Source organism: Nematolebias whitei, chromosome 12 (genome assembly GCF_014905685.2).
Source record: "Nematolebias whitei isolate Nwh7 chromosome 12, NemWhi1, whole genome shotgun sequence".
Classification (NCBI taxonomy): domain Eukaryota; kingdom Metazoa; phylum Chordata; class Actinopteri; order Cyprinodontiformes; family Rivulidae; genus Nematolebias; species Nematolebias whitei.
The window spans coordinates 43151847-43170484 of NC_056509.1; the positions used below are offsets into that span (position 1 = coordinate 43151847).

General features: G+C 38.2%; 1 protein-coding gene across 1 annotated transcript in view; it reads right to left on the reverse strand.

Moving 5' to 3' along the window:
* Positions 1-13464, reverse strand: part of rab10 (RAB10, member RAS oncogene family) — a 21043-nt gene extending 7579 nt beyond the window's left edge. Inside the window, exons 1-3 of the mRNA XM_037685931.1 lie at positions 12762-13464; positions 6475-6535; positions 2763-2901 (exon numbers count right to left, since the gene is read on the reverse strand). Of these exons, the coding sequence (XP_037541859.1) occupies positions 2763-2901; positions 6475-6535; positions 12762-12888 (327 nt within the window). The 5' untranslated portion in view covers positions 12889-13464. The remainder of the gene's footprint in view (positions 1-2762; positions 2902-6474; positions 6536-12761) is intronic.
* Positions 13465-18638: the final 5174 nt, after the last annotated feature.

Below are 18638 nucleotides of genomic sequence, written 5' to 3' on the forward strand. Positions count from 1 at the left end.
CACGGCGCGCGTGCAGGCGGACAGGACACGGAGTGGGCGAGCACCGAAATGTAAGCGGTGTCCGGCGAGGATGGGGGGGAGGGGGGGGTGTTCAGACCTGTGATTACTGTTAATTCGTTGGGTGGGGTTCGTAAATGACAGCTATGGGATAGGGTCGGGTTGGATTTTTTGGGCTCAAAAGCAACTCTACATAGCAGTAAGCTAGCACGCAACGCGAACGTGTCTCCCCCTCACCCTGTCGACAAACACCCCTGAAGAGATGAGCGCACTGCCAAGTGGCCGAGGAAGCACACCATTTCTTAAAAGGGAAATTATGCCATCCACCATGCCTCCGACACCCCCCACCACCAAAAAAAAAAAACCTCTTAGAATCTACATGATTCACATAAATTACATTTTTGTTTGAAATCGGTGAATTTCGCCGAAAAGCAACAAGTTCGCAGGTACGAAGATTTCAACCGAGTTAGAAATGAGCAATTACTGTGTACAAACCCCACCAACATTCTCTACCGAAACACATGCAGAGGAAATAAAAACAAAACGGTAAGTTTAAAGAAATGTATTTGTTGACATTTTAAAGTCAAACTACTATTAGAAGACTTGTGTCAGGTAAACGACAACTGAAAAACTTTCATTATATTTAAAGACTCCTTGAAGAAATGCCAGAGCTTTTAGACTAAAGATATGGTTGCTTAAATTAAAGATTTAAAATTGTGTTAAAAGTTTAATTAAGCAATCTAATCTTAATTAACTAAGATTAAAGATTGCAACGCAACAAATGGTAGCTTAATATTTCAACATTTTAATTCATTATAGCCATTTTAGAGCCGGTTAAAGTGTGCATCAGCCATCTTAAATCAGGTTTCCTCTAAAGGTTTAATTTCCAAACGTTTCACAGAAATCTGTCCAGTGATCTACGGGATATTTTTCCCAACAGATAAACACGATTATAATGTCTGTTTCTGAAAGTTCAAGCAAGCATGATGTCATATTTAGGACAAAGAAAGCATAAATAAATAATATAGCACATTTATGTTGAAGAAATCAAGAACTTACTGACAGATTATGTACGTTTGTTATTCCGTTGACAAAGAGACAAAAATTACTTTTGAAAAGGTTCACATCACAAACAAAAGCTTAATTTGAGCATTTTAAATGTCTCAGTTTATTAACGAGTCATTGGGTAGTCATGAAAACTTGTTCCGTGGGATCGCAAACGTCAAGAACAAGAGATTGTAAACAGCATTTTATTTTTAAATATTAATAAACAACTTCTGCGGAGTTAAAAACAAGCTTTCAGAGGCCACGGTGCACCCAGTTCTGAGTTAGCAGGAAATTCATTGTGTTACTTTTCCTCTTTACCAGTGAGAAGAAACCTCCAACAAAGCTTTAACGAGCAGCCTGGACCAGACGGCTTCACTTAATTTATTTCACTTTCTGTGCACCGCTGCTATCCTGATTACCACAGAGTTTTATAGCATTTCCTCTGGCCAAGAACTACGAGCGCAGATGATGTGAAATAAATTTAATCTAGCCTCACCAATCCAGTTGGTTCATTCGATGAAGAAGAATAAATCCCATTGCAGAATAATATTTTCCAGAGATAGCCGTAATCATAAAAAGGCTAACGGAACAAAAAAAAAAAAACAAGGAAGATGAAGAGGCTGCGAAGAATCCCGACCATCGTCTGTCCCAGCTCAAATAAACCACTGCTCGTTGTCAAGGCAGCACGGAGACCTTCATCATGAGAAGGTGGAGGTGGACTGGGTGTGTGCTTATGAAAGAACCTGGTAGGGCTGAACGATCTCTCGATATTTTAAAATGTTCAGATAATTTCTAAATAAGATGGGACTATTTTGTTTGTATCGATGTTTTAACGCTGCGTTATAATTAAGACTTCAAAGTCCGTGTAGTTCTTTTTCTGCCCGTCTGCGCCGCCATCTTCACGCGGCCCATCCTTCTCCCTCACGTTCTGATTCACGTCGTGAAGGCGCCGCAGCTGAAGAGGATCGTTATTTAATATATGTAAACAGTTTATTTTTTTACACACACGTTTTGTACAGTTGCAGCCGTTTGTTAATGAATGTGCCTTTGTGACAATTGGGACAAATATATTTTTGTTATTACGTTACGGGAAAAACAAATTTTAAGCTATATATTGCCATTAATCTTAAAATATTGAGATATTAATTTTGGTGCATATCACCCAGCCCTAGAACCTGGTAATACTTTCACAACCTGAACATCACAAGACAAGTGCAAGAGGCAGTCTGAAGAACGCCGGGCAACAAACAGTAGAGATGAAGACCCTAAACCACACCTGGGGTACCATCCAGATGCTGGCCCAGAACAGATTGGAGGGTCTTTGTTGCTGCCCTCCATGCCAACAGGCACAGTGAGCAATAAGGATTAGCATGAACTTGGGAGTTTTTAATCACAGTCTAAGGAGTTTGATGCAAAGGTTACAAAAAATAAATAAAATTAAAAATATATTGTGTTTGCTTGAAAGCCTTGCAAATGATCAGTATAAACAGTCTTCAGTACTGATGCATGCAAACATCTGGACGGCCTAATGTGATTTCCTATCAGCGCTCCCGTTTCACAGTTCATTACACTCAGTTAATCTGGTTCTTACTCCTGTTGGCTGCGTTCCTGAAGGAATTATCACCGTTTTTATGCTTCAAGATAAAAACAAAGTATGTAAAAGAAAAAAAGCAAACGCTAGACACGGCATGAAGAAGACGGGGCGGACTTGGTCTCACCTCATCGATGTTGCGCAGCCACTTGCTGATGTTTTCAAAGCTCTTGGCGTTGGTGATGTCGTAGACCAGCATGATGCCCATCGCTCCTCTGTAGTAGGAGGTGGTGATGGTGTGGAACCGTTCTTGGCCCGCTGTGTCCCTGCAAACAAAACACCTTTGTTTATACTCATCTTCTCCCAATTAATTCCAGCCGTCGAACCAAACAAATGGGTCAGATCCACACGGTAACAATACATGACTTAACTACACGGGGGGGTATTGAACTACAAAGTTTGACAGATTCTTAATTTTTATTCTCGGCGAGGCCGGACTGAAGATGTGCACAAAAAAAATATCCCAGACTCCCGTACAAAACTTTTATTGCACAAAGTTCAACTGTAAAACAAACAACGTGGCACAGTTTGTTTTATACTTTGTAGAAAGTTTCTGTACTTTCTAGCTCAATGATTTATTTTGATTAAAACTGCATTGTAGCTCAGATGGATTCTACATTTTGGAACTATGACAGTAAAGAGGTCACTAAATGTTAAATGTTTTTGTTACAAAATCTATTTTTTCATGAGGTAAAGCATGTTGGGGGACATACTTTAATCATATATTTAAACTAAGCACTTAAGGTAGTATCTATAGTTCTTGATCGTTGACTCTAAATTACAAACAAACCAAGAGAACGTTGAGCGTCTGCAATCAAGTAATCAGAGAACTGTGCTCTGAGCAGCCAGTTTGTGAAAATCACAACTTATTTTTATGTGCACGTCTTGTAAAGCTGCATTCAAGGCTGCGCACATTAACTTGTTGCCCACTTCAGGTTCAGTGAAAGCTTTGAGACGTTTGAAACGTGAACGTGCTCAAAGACCAGCGAGATGCTACCTTTACTCTCCTTTCCATCTTTAAACTAACTTTCTAGCACGTAGCCAACTTCTCTGCTAATCACCTGAGACTGAAATACAAATTATGCAATTAAACAACAAAATACAGACCAGGTACATAATGATTCGGAGCTCAGAAGCTGTGATTTAATGTTAACTTGGAGACACTTGAAAAGCCTGCTGTGATTTAGAAGCTAAACCCAGAAAATCATTATAATCCTCAGCAGGTAAACTACAGGCCTGGACCTTTAATCTGCAGAATCATAAAAAAAGAAAGATCCGAGAGCTTCACTTAAACAATTTCTTATTTTCTAACTTAAAAAACAAACTATTTTCCAACTTTCTGACTTTGGACGTGGGGCGCTCCGTGTATTTAAGGCAGATGAAAGCAGAAAAACAGACTGAATTTGTTCTACACCCATTGGTTACTCAAACATGTGATCAGAATGAAGCGTTGAAGTAGTAAGAATCTAACCTGCACCATGCAGACCAACATTCTGAAGGAGACGGTTTGAAGAATATTCTCTAGTTTACTTTTGTGTTATTTCAATTTTATTAATTGAGGGGTTGACAGATATATAAAAAAATAAATAGCATAGAGATCATTTGCAGAGTATAACTTAACTTAAAATAATTTTTTTATTTGCCAGACCGACAGATTTCTCCTCTAAAATGACCATTTTGCACTACTGTTTATACTCGCACTGCCGTTTATATTTATACACTACTGTTAATATATATATTTTTACTAGCCTTATTGCATATGTCACTTTACCTACACCAATATCAAGGACTTCATACATACACTGTGTACATTCACTTCATATGCTGATTTGCCACTTACTACAAATGTGAATGTCAGGACCTTCACTTCATTTCATTTTATAGATATACTTTTAAAAAAATGTTTATACCGCCACACTACAATTTAAGACAATATCATACTTTCATTATTTCATTTTATGCTTATGTTTATTAAATGTTTAATGTTAAATGGTTATTGTTGCACCAGGGGTCTGAGAGTAATGTAATTTCAATCCTTTGTATGTCCTGTACATATTGCAGTTCTGACAATAAAGTGACTTTGATTTTATTCAAAGGGAGTATAATTACTGGATTTCAGTTCATGTATTTCAAAAAAAAAAAAATCACATTTGATGATTTATTAAATAGCATAGTATTTACCATATTTAGTATATAACCATCCAAAGACACAAAACCTTATTTTTGTTAAAACTTGGTGTGTAGTTTAAGTTAAGTTTGCAGATATTAATGATAAACTACAAACACCTGAACCCTCTCACAGACAGAACTTGATGAGTTTGAGGTAAAAAAAAAAAAAAGTTAAACAAGCATCTCTGCTATAATCTGGGGCGTATAAATATTTATCTTTTACTGTTAAAACAGTTTAATTATAAGAATTAAAGCAGCAGAAACTGCTCTCTCACTGTGAGAGACAAACAGGCGGAGCTCTCCCACGGTGGCCCAGTCTCCTTTCAGGACAGCGCTCGGTCTGATCGCGTTAACTTTTGATGCAAAGTTAAATTTTAGATACAAAAGTCCTCGGGAGGTCAGGGCGCAGTGCTGGAGGAAGGGCGGGGGGTGATCATGTTTCTGTTCTGGTATCTGTATATTTAATACGTAGAAGTTTAATAATTTATTGCATGTCGCCTTCGATTAGGGTAGCGAGGTGTCCTCCTTGTAAAATAGTCCAGGAAACACAGATTGGTGCCCTCACCTGCAGCCTGTCTGAGTTGGGAACACACCTGCCGTGTATCAGACGGAACGACCCGCCCTGTTCTGCTCCGACTGGGTCAAACTGTGGCTCTGGTTCTCTTCGTTTGTTGAAAGCAGCATCAATTTAATCTCTGCATCACCATTAGATTGGATGGCTTTAACGAGACGAAGAACTTCGATCCACGTCTATTCCGCTTGGTTGTCCACAAACAACCTCGAGGCCAGATCTGGTTGTCCGAGATAAAAATGGGTCGTGTCGGACAATCGGAAACCACTTATGTCGACCCCTGAATTATATCGTATTATTTGTTAAACACAAGGTAAAACAGCGGTAGATTATTTTTTTTTTTTTAAGTTTAGGCTAATATACGTTTTATAAATTAGGTTTGAAAAACATTTTGTGTTAATAATGTGGCAGTGGGTGTTGTCATGCAGGTATCAGTTTTCCATTTGATAGATGGAGATAAGCACCGAATGAATGAACACAATAGATGCTCCTGTAACAAAAATACACTTGGCCAGCAACTGTCTCCTACTGTGTGCATGCGTGTAAAAATATACATATATCTTTGGAAGCAAGACTATCCAGCACCTCTGTAAAGACATTTTCACTATGTCCTTGTTTTCTAAAAATACTAGCTTAGGAATCACATAAAATGTATTTTTTAAGACAGTAATAATATATCTTGGTGGAAAAAAAAGGTGAAAGTTTTAGTAAAGAAAATGAAAGCAAATTGATGGTTTGTATACAGTTCCCAGTTAGTTAAATATTCAAGTTCTGACATGTTTGTGCTTAAGACTTGATAAGAAAACAATCAAACTGTCATTTCCAGCTGGGTGAAACCAGATGTTGTGGACTACAATGATAACCCTGCAGCAGACGGACTGATGACCATTTCCTGCTCTCGCATACTTCAGTCCATGAGGGAGTTATGTCGAACAGATGTTTTACAACGATACAAAAAGGCAAAAACTGAGCACGCAGCATGGGAATTTAAAAATACTGAGCATTTTTCAGCCCTGCTCACTCGCGAATGCCCATTGATGCATGCTGTGAAAAGCTTTGGCAACAATCTTCGTACAGAAAAGCTCAATCTCAGACTCACCATATCTGTAGTTTGATCTTCTTTCCTTGTAGTTCAACTGTTTTAATCTTGAAGTCTATTCCTGTAAAAAAAAAAAAAGACATCAGATATAAATAAAATTTTAAAAAGCCATGTTCACTCAAGGAATTACACAAAAAAAATATGACTTTCAAACAAAATTTTGCAATAAACTATTTTGTCAAAGGTAGAAAAAAAGGGAAATGACAGACGGGTTTCCATCAAAGACTAAAATATAACTTCTTCCTGTTTCTGCAGCGTCACGTTCGAAGCCAGCCCAGAGAAACAAAAAGTGATGTCACTGACTAATCGTTGGTTTTGAAACAAAGCATTTGATTTATGTATACACCATGAATAATTTAGGTCATCTTGGGACACTTTATAGAGCAACAAACATGCAATTAAAGTTGAATAGTTCAATAAAAGAGCAACAGCTGTGAGTATTTCCTGCTTCAGTATCTAAAAATGTTATAGTCTGACAAAACAAGTCAGTAATATAAACAGCAGCTGGTTTTGTACATTTTGTATGCTCTGTTCTTGGGCTCAAATGTGCTGAAAGTTACTTGCAGCAGTCAGAAAGCAACACGTCTGAAACTACTTTTAAAAGTATGAAAGCAAAAAATGTCAAAATGGAATAAATTCATGTTTTTCACCGCGGGTAGAGAAGTTCTCATTATGTGGTTGGAAGTCTAAAAAGGAGGGCCTGGATCAAACTGGTGATTCATCGTTTTCTGACTTTTGTCCAAGAAGTTTTCCTGTTTAATCCTGAGCTGTCACTTCTGTTTTGGTCAGAACTTGTGGTTGGTTTAAAAAGTCCAAGAAACAGCTGTTTTCGCTGGGGTGGGGCCATAAAATAATGAAGGAAGTGGCTGCCATAACGTGACTCACCAAATATTATGGACACCCCAGGGGGAGAAGGAGAAGGGGAAAAACATTGTTGTTGGACAAAAAGACGCAAAAGAAAACTAGGACTTGAGAGGGGACAGTGTACAGGCAAACAAGATAAATGCAACAAATTAAAAGTCACAACTCTAAATCAGCCTCAGCAGGGGTGACATGCAGATGTTTTCCTCATAAAAATAAAGATTTTACTCTGTGAGAAGTACTTAGAATTTGTGTTGATTATGGGTCATTTACCCTTTTAATGGAAAACTGTTTTAAATCACACTTAAAGTAAAAGTACAGTTCCAAAGAATTAAACGCATTCCTGTTTCTGCCGTTTCTAAACTTTTCTTTATTTCCCTTTCAGGCGTTTGGTTAGTTGCAGAAGTTTAAAGACATCCATGATAAATTATTCTTATAGCCATTCTGGAAAAGATTTTGTTGCATAAATATTCAAATTTACTTTGTTTCCTGCAACCCATTATTTGAGATTGCAACACATACATAGAGACTGCTCTTATAAACGGGCCGGTAACTAAGACAAAAAACAGTCCACCTTTATGCTCATAATACTTTAATGCAGTTTTATATAATTTGTGTTTATGTTTAGCACATACAAAACTTTTTTTTAATCTCCTTTGTATGATTTTGGTTGTAGTTGTGTTTGAACCTCTTCATTATTTTGGACATTTCAACAGATATTCCATCCTTTACGTCACTCGGCCAGCATTTACTTTGGACTATAATATCACATCATACCACTTTATTTATTAAAAAAAAAACTTAAAACAGCAACAAGGCTAACCAAAGTGCTGTACAGCAAAAACAAAACAAGCAAAGTACACAGGATAAAATACATAGATCCAAATAGGTAACGATAAGAACTAAACGGCTAACGTTATAGAATACAGACAATCACGCAGTGTCAAAAGCCAGGAATAATAATAATTATAATAATACAATTCTTTCTATGCTGGTTTAAATTCTTATTTGATGGTGCAATGTCATCGAATCAGACTAATGTATTCAACAAAACAAAATACAAACTATGAAACGCCTGAAGCAGGAATTGCATCAACCTTTTTATTTATTTATTTATTAATTAAAGCAGACAGGATAATCTATTCATGTGCAGTCACTTTGAAAAGAAAAAGTTCAGGCATCTTGATGAAAGAACTTTTCTGTTTTATTAAAAACATCTCTCTTCCACAAATCAAGTCCACAACTGCTGCCAAACATTTCAGACAGAGTTAAAACTACAAATGGACAGTTTCTACATTAAACTTACTGGAACATCTGTGCAAAGTTCGTTAATGCGCTGAGGTCATCTTGCCATTAAAAAAAACAAAAACATATTTGCTTAAGTCTCTAAAGTCTGAGTAAAAAAAAATGTTTTATTTTTCCTCTTTACCCCTCACTACAAAACCCTGGGATGCGCATCAAAATATTTTAATGTTTTTTATGCATCTAGTTCTTAGTGTATTTTTAGTTGATGTTTTTCTTAGTTCATATCTTAGATGTTATTACTGTTTTTCTTTTACATTTTACTGTTGGATGTAATTGGGACCCTGTGTACATAATTTCATTCCACCACATGTACCACGTGTGGTGCGAATGACAAAGAAACCAACTCTGAAAAACAATAAATGCAGTTAAAATCACTTGGTAACAACTTTTTTGTTGGTTCAGTTGTCCAGGACGTTATGGATGGGGCAGAAACAAGAGATATATGGAAGAATATCAAACCTACATCTCTCTTAAAACTGCAGTTATAAACAAGCATCATATTCACAAAAACACATTTTTCTTCGATGCACGAATTTGTCAAACAACTTGAAGTGGATGTTTAAAGTGCAAAGGAAAAAAATACAAAAGTGCCTAAGATTGTGGAAAGTGATTATGTTGGAAGGTTTTACATACCATCTTAGAAAAAAAACAAACATATTTGTTGGATTACCGGGTACAGTAGTAGTTTGACAACTATGTGAATGTGTTTATTGGAACTACACTCCCTGCATTCATTCTGTGATGCAGCGTCAGAGTTCACGGTTACTCACCTATATGAGTAATGGGAACTACAGCAGCCCATGAACGCTCAGTTGCCTGTCGAGTTATGAAGAGTTGAAAATCCCCGACAACACCAATTTATTCTTCACCCGTTTTACAAACTCCCACCCGAGACAGCCGTGCCGATCGTCTCCCTCCCCACAACTGGTTGCTCACGCTGCGCTGATGATCAGCAAGATATGCAGGAGTAACCTTCACAGTGCAGCCATGTTTGTTACTGAAGTTTGCTGCTGGAAGGTGTGCAGAATGTTTACCCGCTGCAGCGTGTTCCCAGTTTCACACCCAAGCAGTTTGATTCATGTAAAAGCTTTGGCAAACTTGCTCCTGTTAACGGTTTGTTAGATCATTTGAGCAGGTCTGAAATATGTTAATAAGCAGTGAAAACATAAGTAATTTCAAACAGAACATTTATTTCTGCCTCTTGAGCTTAAACTGAACAGAATTATACATTCTATGTTAAAGGAAGACATCTTGCTAAGTGTAGACCCTTCATCTCCACATTTCTCTAAATTAAATCAGAAAACCTGTTGTCGCCAACTCTCAGGCACTAATTTACCCCCTCGAAGGAGCAAAGGTTACTACAGGTCTTTACCTGCTGAGGAATCTGTCTGCACTGCTGTCCCAAATGTGCTTAATCGCCAACACATCTTTAAAATGATATGACTGAGTGGTTTTACTCAGCTGTGTCCAGCTTGAAACTTATTTTCAGAAAGGAGACTGGGCGTGCTAAAGCACAAACACTAGTGCAAGTCAAAGCAAAGCTAAAATCATAAAAAAGTCTACAAGTAACAGCGGGCTCTGCAACCAAACAGCTGTTCGCATAATAAAATAGTCTAGCAAAGTCACCAAAAGCCTGAACTGGAAATAAATCCCAAATTTGGGGAACGGCAAATGCTAAACTCTGTCGACCAGAACAACAGCTCTAATGTATTATTTATTACTCAATACTGATCTTAAGCAGCAGGTGTAAATGGAGCGCACACTTGGGCCGTGATGGGATTTGACATACATAACACTTGACTCATGCAAGTGTGATTTTAGACGCAAGCATAGACGAGAAAAAGTTGATGATGTCACCACGTTGGATTGATTAAAGTTCTCACTGGAGCAGCACACAACCAAATATGTATTTTACCTCAAATTACAGGTACTTTGCTCATTTCTTGGCGTTAGGACTGCATGAGCTAAGAAAAATGAATTAATTATTTGTGGAGAGTCAAGATGAATACAATTCATTTTCAAAATTATGATTTTTTTATTTTATTTTAATTCCATTACTTTTGCAAATTAATTGTTAAGAACTTCCAAGAACTTTCAAAGCACTGCAGCTATATCTAATGTGATTCTGAAATGCAGGTCCACACTTAATGTAAACAAAACACTGCTGAATCCACCAAAAACCACATGGAAGCTTAAGTCACATGACTGACCTACATTAGGTTGGCAGTACTGTGTGTATGTAAACAAATATGGTGAATTGGGCAAGTGTACAATCTCAAAGACGTTAAGGTGGAATTATATAGATTTATTTGAAGATTATTATTGTTTGAATTAATTTTGTGGTATAAAGGGGCAGATATAAGATTTTTTTTCTTCTTTCTGCCGCCTTTCATTTCATTTGTGATTGAATTTCTTATTGTATATTGAATTGTTGTTTTTAAAGGTGGAAACACCAGGGGTCACGCAGGGCGATGGAGTACCATAATTAAAAAGCTCAGCTTTCAAACCCAAGGTTTTAAACCTTTTAGAACGATAAAGTTTAACGTGGCTTATTTTCAGTCACTTTGACTCTTTCTGTAGGTAAACAAACTCACTTCATAGTTGGCATTTAGTAGCACATTTACATACAAGTTTTTAATTTAAGGACAAAATAATAATTAACGTGGGGAAAATTAAATCATAACTGCTTTATTTATGCTCTGGACTGCATTAAGAGCTTATTTTATTTTACCTTTATTTAACCAGGCAAATCCCATTGATCATAGATCTCTTTTGCAAAGGAGGCCTGCCTGAAGGCAACCTAACATGCATGTTTTTGGACTGTGGGAGGAAACCAGAGAAACCCCACGCAAACAAACAAACTCCACACAGAAAGACCTCAGGTTCAAACTGGGGTCTGAACCCACAACCTTCTTGCTGTGAGGTAGCAGTGCAAACCACTGAGCAGTCGTGCTGCCAAGCAGTGGATCTGCCTCTGCACTTGGACCACAGAGCTTTGTGGTCCTACTGATTTAACAAATTAGTCATTTTACGTCATGTTGTGACAACAACTACAAGGCATTGAAGACAAAGTCCCTGTTTATGGTTAATGTCATGACGTGAGTAGCCAAAATGTATCCTCACAAATGACTTTACCTCCTTACTGATTTTGCTATTGCTACATGTACCATTATACCAAACCATTACAGATGTCCCCAACTAAAACAGTTTGTATATCTCAAAAAATTCACTAAACTCTCTCTAGATCCTCTTTTCTAATTTGATTAGCTCGTCAAAATTGAACTGTTCTCCTTTTGTAAACAAGCTGGGCTGTCTCAAAACTAAATTGTTCAGGCATAAAGCAATCTTAACTGTGCTAAAACGTACACAAAACTGCAATAATTACTTTTAGGTATGAAACCAAAGAAAAGGGGGCAACTATATTTTTTTAATGCAACATTGAATGTCTACTGACCTGACTTATTTTGTCTGGTGCTTTGAGAATTTTTACTTTTCTACAGCACCAGTCCTTACCCTAAATTTGACAAAAACAGGCTAATGTCATTAACAACGTTAGCTTCTGTGAGACTAAAGAGTAGCTTCACCGGCCACAGGATACTGAACCAGTTACAAATGAAGGTTGTTAAACTTGTAATCAAGTACTTTTAACTTGTGGTTTGGTCACTTCAGTTTGAGACATCACTTGTAGAAATACAGTTATTACAATTAGTTTTATTCGTGTCAAGTAAACGATGCTAACAAGTCGCTAGCGTCACGGGCCTGCAGCGCTAACAAACCGTTAGCCACCGACAAGACAGCAATGCCTCAACTTGACTTAAGAGTCAAACTAAACTGATTAAAGTTATTTTATTGATGTAGTGACTTAATCAGGCGTAGGTGAATGATTTGTTTTTAACTGGACAAATAGTTTTCAGGTGGTCATCCAGGCCAGGAGAAAAGATGCATGCTAGCATAGCGGCTAGCTAGCTAGCTAGCTAGCTAACACGTCCAGCCTACCATTCCAGCTGCATGATGGGGTCACACTTTCCCAGCTGTCAAACCTCTTCTGGCACAAGTTTGGCCCTGTCAGGAACACCTGTGAAGACAAACACAGGTGCCTTTCCGTTCGGTGGTCGTCTTACCTATGGTAGAGATGAAGGTTGTGTTGAAGGCGTCGTCAGAGAAGCGGAACAGCACACAGGTCTTCCCGACACCCGAGTCCCCGATCAGAAGCAGCTTGAACAGCAAGTCGTACGTCTTTTTCGCCATTGAAAACTAGTATGCGTTCACTCTAATACAAAAATAAAAAAAAAATTAAACTAACACGCCCACGGGAAGTCTAAAGCCAGCGCCTTCCAGCCCGCTCCAAGTCACACAATCTGGGATTTGTTGATGCCACCCAAAAAAGCGTGCCCGTGTCCGAGAAGTTCAAAATCCCAGGCCCGACTGCTTCCTTCCCACTACAGCAAGAGAACAAAAAAAAGCACAAAAATAGAATGTCTTCCCGTGCGATTCCTATTTGCCACTCTTTTCTATTCTCTCCCACACACACGCGCGCGCACACATACACACACACACAAAGTCGGGACAAAATGGCTCCTCTCTCCGTCTCTACCCCGGACTCGGTCTTTCTTCAAACTAACGGCGAGCTAATTCAAATTCTCCGCACACGCCGTCATTCCAGAGCCCTGCCGAGAGCTTCGCCGAGAACAATGGGTAACGAGCCGCACATCGAAATTAGTCGAATTCACTGTCTGTTCGGTGGAATTTCGCTTTTCTGGAGAGATTAGGACAGAAATACAGACGACCGCCGTCGCCTTCGAATGGGAGCCTCCCGACGACACCCTACTCAGAATGCCACGCCTTTGTTCAGCCTCCTGTCAAGTTATACGTTTCTGATTGGCTGCTCTGTCTGCCACTCAAAACAATTGCGTAATATGATTGGTTTAAACTGCAAACTTGAATTAAAGGGGCGTGTCTTAGAGTGACAGAAAGGGCAAATGCTACTGCGCGAGTTCCTCGGACATTTAGGCGCAGAGGTCCCATCGCCTTTCACTGTGATGTGGAGCTGCTGATCCAACATGGAGGCTGGTTTCATGCGGATCTTTGACCACCAGGGTGTGTTTAAGCTTTCTTGGCAAGCAAGGACTTGGTGCGGGGACTATCCCAGCTGTGAGTCAGGCAAAGTGATGTCATATAAGTACTTTTGTGCTTGTTACGGGCGTTTCCCACATCCTCTACCCAGAGAACTTGCATGATCATTTATCCTCTTAAGACTTTTTAATAACTATCCACACTGAGAGATGATCTGCGTGTACACACCATTACAATGTGTGTTTTAGTACTGGACTTTCCTTTTTCTGCCTGTCAAAGTACTTTGACTCAGACTCGGGAATGCTCAGTATGCCCTGCTTTCTGCTGCCAAGTACAGACTTGACATAAACTGAGGAAGAATTTAAAAAAAAGAAATGATCTAAAGGAATAAATGACAGCTTTTTGCTGTTAAACAGAAAACAAAAACTGGACATTAAAGCCTGACCTTATGGTGCTAGTTTAAAAAAACAGGAACTAGAATAACAATATCAAGATGTGCTTTATTGGTATGCATGCTTTAAAAAAAAAAGAAAAGAAAAAGGACGGGCAAGGCCTCATCCTGTGGGACATTTCAGCTCTTTTTCATTTTACTGGCAAGGTCTTTCAAAGACAAGCACCGACAGGAAGCAAATGATGGACATTCTTGGAAAACATATAACACTAAGATAATGACGAACACGAATAAACACAGTTATTATCAGTACTGTTTTTAATCAATATGTGTGTTTCTGTTAGAAAAAAACATCGTATCATCTGGATGAATTTTAATTAAACTAGCAGAAAGTCGTCACCAATTAACTTTCGAAGACAACCTAGTTCAAGATGGCCGCCACATCCAACTGATGCACAAATAACCATGACTCAGTTTTACAGGTAGTGACTTTGTTGTAGTTGCTGAGAGTAATTTACTTGTTGTTCAAGATCAATTAATCTTTCTCGTTAACTCTGGTATCAGCCCTGATTGTCTGTTAGCAAAATATCTCATGAACTACTGGACAGAGTTTCATGTAGCCAACGCAAAATCGGCTATGACTCGGCCAGTATTACAGATGTTGAGCTAAAATTTGGTGTGGTAGTAGCTGTGAGTCATTAATAAGTGTGATATCTGTTGCGGTTAAAGTTAGCTTCAGTATTTGACCAAAACAACTACAACTTTGTCGCCTCTCAGCCTAAGATGATCTTAGTGTAAACGTTTGGCATGCAAGGCAGCAGGCGACGTGCATTCCTTTAAAAGTCTTGAACAAACTTGCTCTCGGAGAAAGTTGTAAAAAATGATTTGTGCGTAGATTAAATGTGCAACTCTGCTGTCTGTGCAAAAAATGCAAACAGACTCAAATCTTTCAGGCCAAGAGGGAAATAAAGAACAAGTTGAAAAGGATTTTGTTTAAGTGAAGTCAGAGGTCAACACGCAGCAGCTCGTCAGCGCTGACACGGTTTGTTTTAATCAAACTTACTAAGATCCGTTTTCACTCAACTCTTACACAGCTCCTCCGCAGTTGAGCCACGTTTGTTACTCTAATAAATAAATCACGCGTTAGCGCTGGAGTTTTTTCAGATCCAGATGCATTCCTGGATTCTTTTTTTCTGCAAGGGGCCCCAGGGTTCATCGCACACAGCAGCGACTACCGCTCACATTTCTTCCTGCTCTGACGTCGTAAAAGAATCTATAAGTGCCTGATTTGTTAGAAAACGTATGTATTTAGGGACGTTTGGTATTTATTTGGCAGCTTTAAAGGGTTAGGAAGCTGGATGAGCGGGGGTTAAAGGCGACGGAGCTGAGCTGCAGTATGTGCTATGCATATAAATCAGTTGTCCCCACCCCAAAACAACAACAAAAAAAAAGTTTACTGAACCTTTTTCTGTTGGAACTAAAACAAATACTTGATTATTACATTTATTCCCTAATTCTGCCTTTGAGCCTACCTATGACCAAAGTCCAAATGATTTATTTTAAAAGTTTTAAATAAAATCAAAAAATATTTAATTAATCCCAAAGGGGAATTAATTGTTGTAGCTCATCATCCTGGTTTCATTAGAGTTGTTCTAGATGCTGATGGCTTTGGGCAGGAAGGATCTCTTGTAGCAGTCTGAAACTGGCTGCATCTGGCCACCCAGACCCAGCAGACCTCTCGGTCCTCTTGGGCAGCAGGACTAGGCAGAACTCTTCCCCGAGCGCCATTTCTCCCAGCAGCCTGCCGAGCCCATCGTCACCACGGTCTTAACTGCAGGTGCCGGGGACGATCTCGGTCCTCCCGCTGTCACGAGCCGCGTTTCCCGATAGGCACTTGAGCACCGCCTCCAGGTAGACGGTAATGCATCCACGGCACCTCCTTTTCAACTCGTTTGGGAGCTGGTGTTTTAGTTCAGGTATTGGTAGTTGAGGTAAAGGTTCTCGTTGCAAAGTCATGAAGACCAAATTAAAATAAAATCTGCACAATATTTTTTGTATCCTGTGTCCTTAAGTTGATCATTTCTAAGCTAATTTTCTGATCGACTGCCATCTACCATCAGCGTTTGTTATCAATGGAAACGGGTAAAAAGGCTGAACATGGATCAAACATCAAATTTACCAGTGGCATTTGTTACACAGACTCGTACAGGGCGGTTATGTACCTCGAGTTTCCACATGGTTTTCAACAAGTTCGGCTTTGTTTACGTTTAGTGTGGACCTGCAAATCAGACTTCAATTAATCAGGAAAACAACTTTAAACTGCACCATTTGATATAGTTCAGGATAAACTTTATGTTTGATTGCATAGAACTTTTTAACTTTTGGTTAAACACAACCTGGAATATTTAAAAGGAAAGAGAGCTGCATTAGCCTGATAACACGCATAAACCTTTTATTTTGTTTGCAATTGAAAGTTTTTGTCTGAGACAATTTGTTTACTCTTGACATATTGTGCATTTTAGATTGAAGGCAATGATTTGATGATCTCAAAAATTTACTACAATTAGAAACATCTTATCTAAAAATGATGCAGAAAAACTGGTTCGTGCATTTGTCACATCTAGGCTGGACTATTGCAATGGTTTGTTATCTGAGTGTCCAAAAAATAAAAACCTTTGTTTTTTGGACTTTTTCAAGTTGTTTTTTTTTTTGTTTGCAAAACCGAGCTTCTCTCCACTGGCTCCCTGTCAAATTCAAAACTGAATTCAAAATCTTACTTCTAACATACAAAACCCTCAACAACCTAGCTCCATCTTATTGTTCCATATTTTCCTGATAGAGCAGTTTGCTGTCAGACTGCAGGCTTACTTATGGTTCCTAGAGTTTCCAAAAGCAGAATGGGAGGCAGAGCTTTCAGTTATCAGGCTCGTCTCTTGTGTTTCTGTCCATGGGGCTGACACATTGTCCACTTTTAAGACTGGACTTAATTAAGTCTTTCCTTTTTGATAAATCCTGTAGTTAGTCAGCTTGGTTTATCTCTCACTTTGCTTTGAACATGTTTTGTTTGGTTTCACTGACTACCCAACAGCTAAAGAAAAACAGTTCTATCTTATTAATCTTATTATATACCTAGAAAAAATGGCATATTCATAAATGCTGTTACACTAATTAAAAACCTCAAAAGAGGTCAAACAATATATCAAAATAAATGTTCCACCAACACAAAGACCATTAAAACTTGCACCTTATGTGCTCTCTTTAATATATTTATGTAATATGTTATTGTATTGTCTCAGTGTTTGTAACCCCCTGTTGGATGTTATTTCATTACTGTATACTGCATTTCATTATATTGTTTTGTATTATTTCAATAAAGATTAAAAAATAAAGTCAACTTGGTTTCCTGACCTATTCCTTATCCTATGCTGCTATAGACTAGTGGAGGACAAATTGACCTCATTTCATCAGATGAACAGTTACAAATAGATACAAATGAATAGTTTGTATCTATTTGTAATTATTCTTTATAGTTGTAAAACATCGACAATGAGGCCTAAAAATGGGATGATTGCATCACACAAATAGTTTTGGGGGACTTTTCAGAGTTGGCTGTAAAACTCACTCAGCTGTTTACATTCACATTTGGTTTGTGAGCAGATTAGAGAGCTATCAGTCAGGTGGAGTATTAACGGGAAGCAACGTCATTTTCATCTGGTTTCTCGTATAAAACAAATATGTCGGGTTGAATTCCCCGCGTGGTTCAAGTATTTTCCTCTCTGATCAGTCATCAGCACTGAAACAACCACATAATTTAAATTGTAATAATCCTAAATTACAAATAATGAACCTAAAAGCTTACATATAAATCTTTGTTGCTGCAAATTTTCTGACCTCATCGGTGACATTGGCCAACTGTAGGTCAAATAAAGCGCGTGTGCTGCACTCACTGCACCAGAGGACGCTGTGGTGTCACATTGAGGTGGTTAAAAAAGTCATAATGATTGATTTTGGATTTCCCCACAATTTCCTCTGTTTGTACTGTTTAGTTATGTAATAACTAGGAAGCTACCATCAATATGTGGTAGGTGGATGCGGATAATTCCTTTTAAAAATCCAAAAACTGCATAAACAGGACTCTGTTTCAGCTGGAAATGAGAAGGAAACTGCTGAATCTAGTGGCATATTTATTTATTTATTTCATTTATTTGTCATTTATTTATTTATCGAATTGAATTATTTATAGCACCTGGGTGATGTTTTTATCAGTTAAGTCTGCAAACAGATCTAATTTCGCCGATTACATTCATTTTAATTGCGAGAAACTTTCAAAAGCCAGTTACACAAGTTACCAGGAGAACTGAGTTAATTAAAAATACTTTTTGCACACTTATCTGACTTCAGCTCATATTGCACCTTTTTTAGTTCATTTGAGTTTGTTAAAAACTTGGAACCACTTTGAGATGAACGTATTTGATCCTGAATAAGCCCTTATTTCAACATTTTCATCTTAATTTAAGTCTATTCTTTAAAAGGA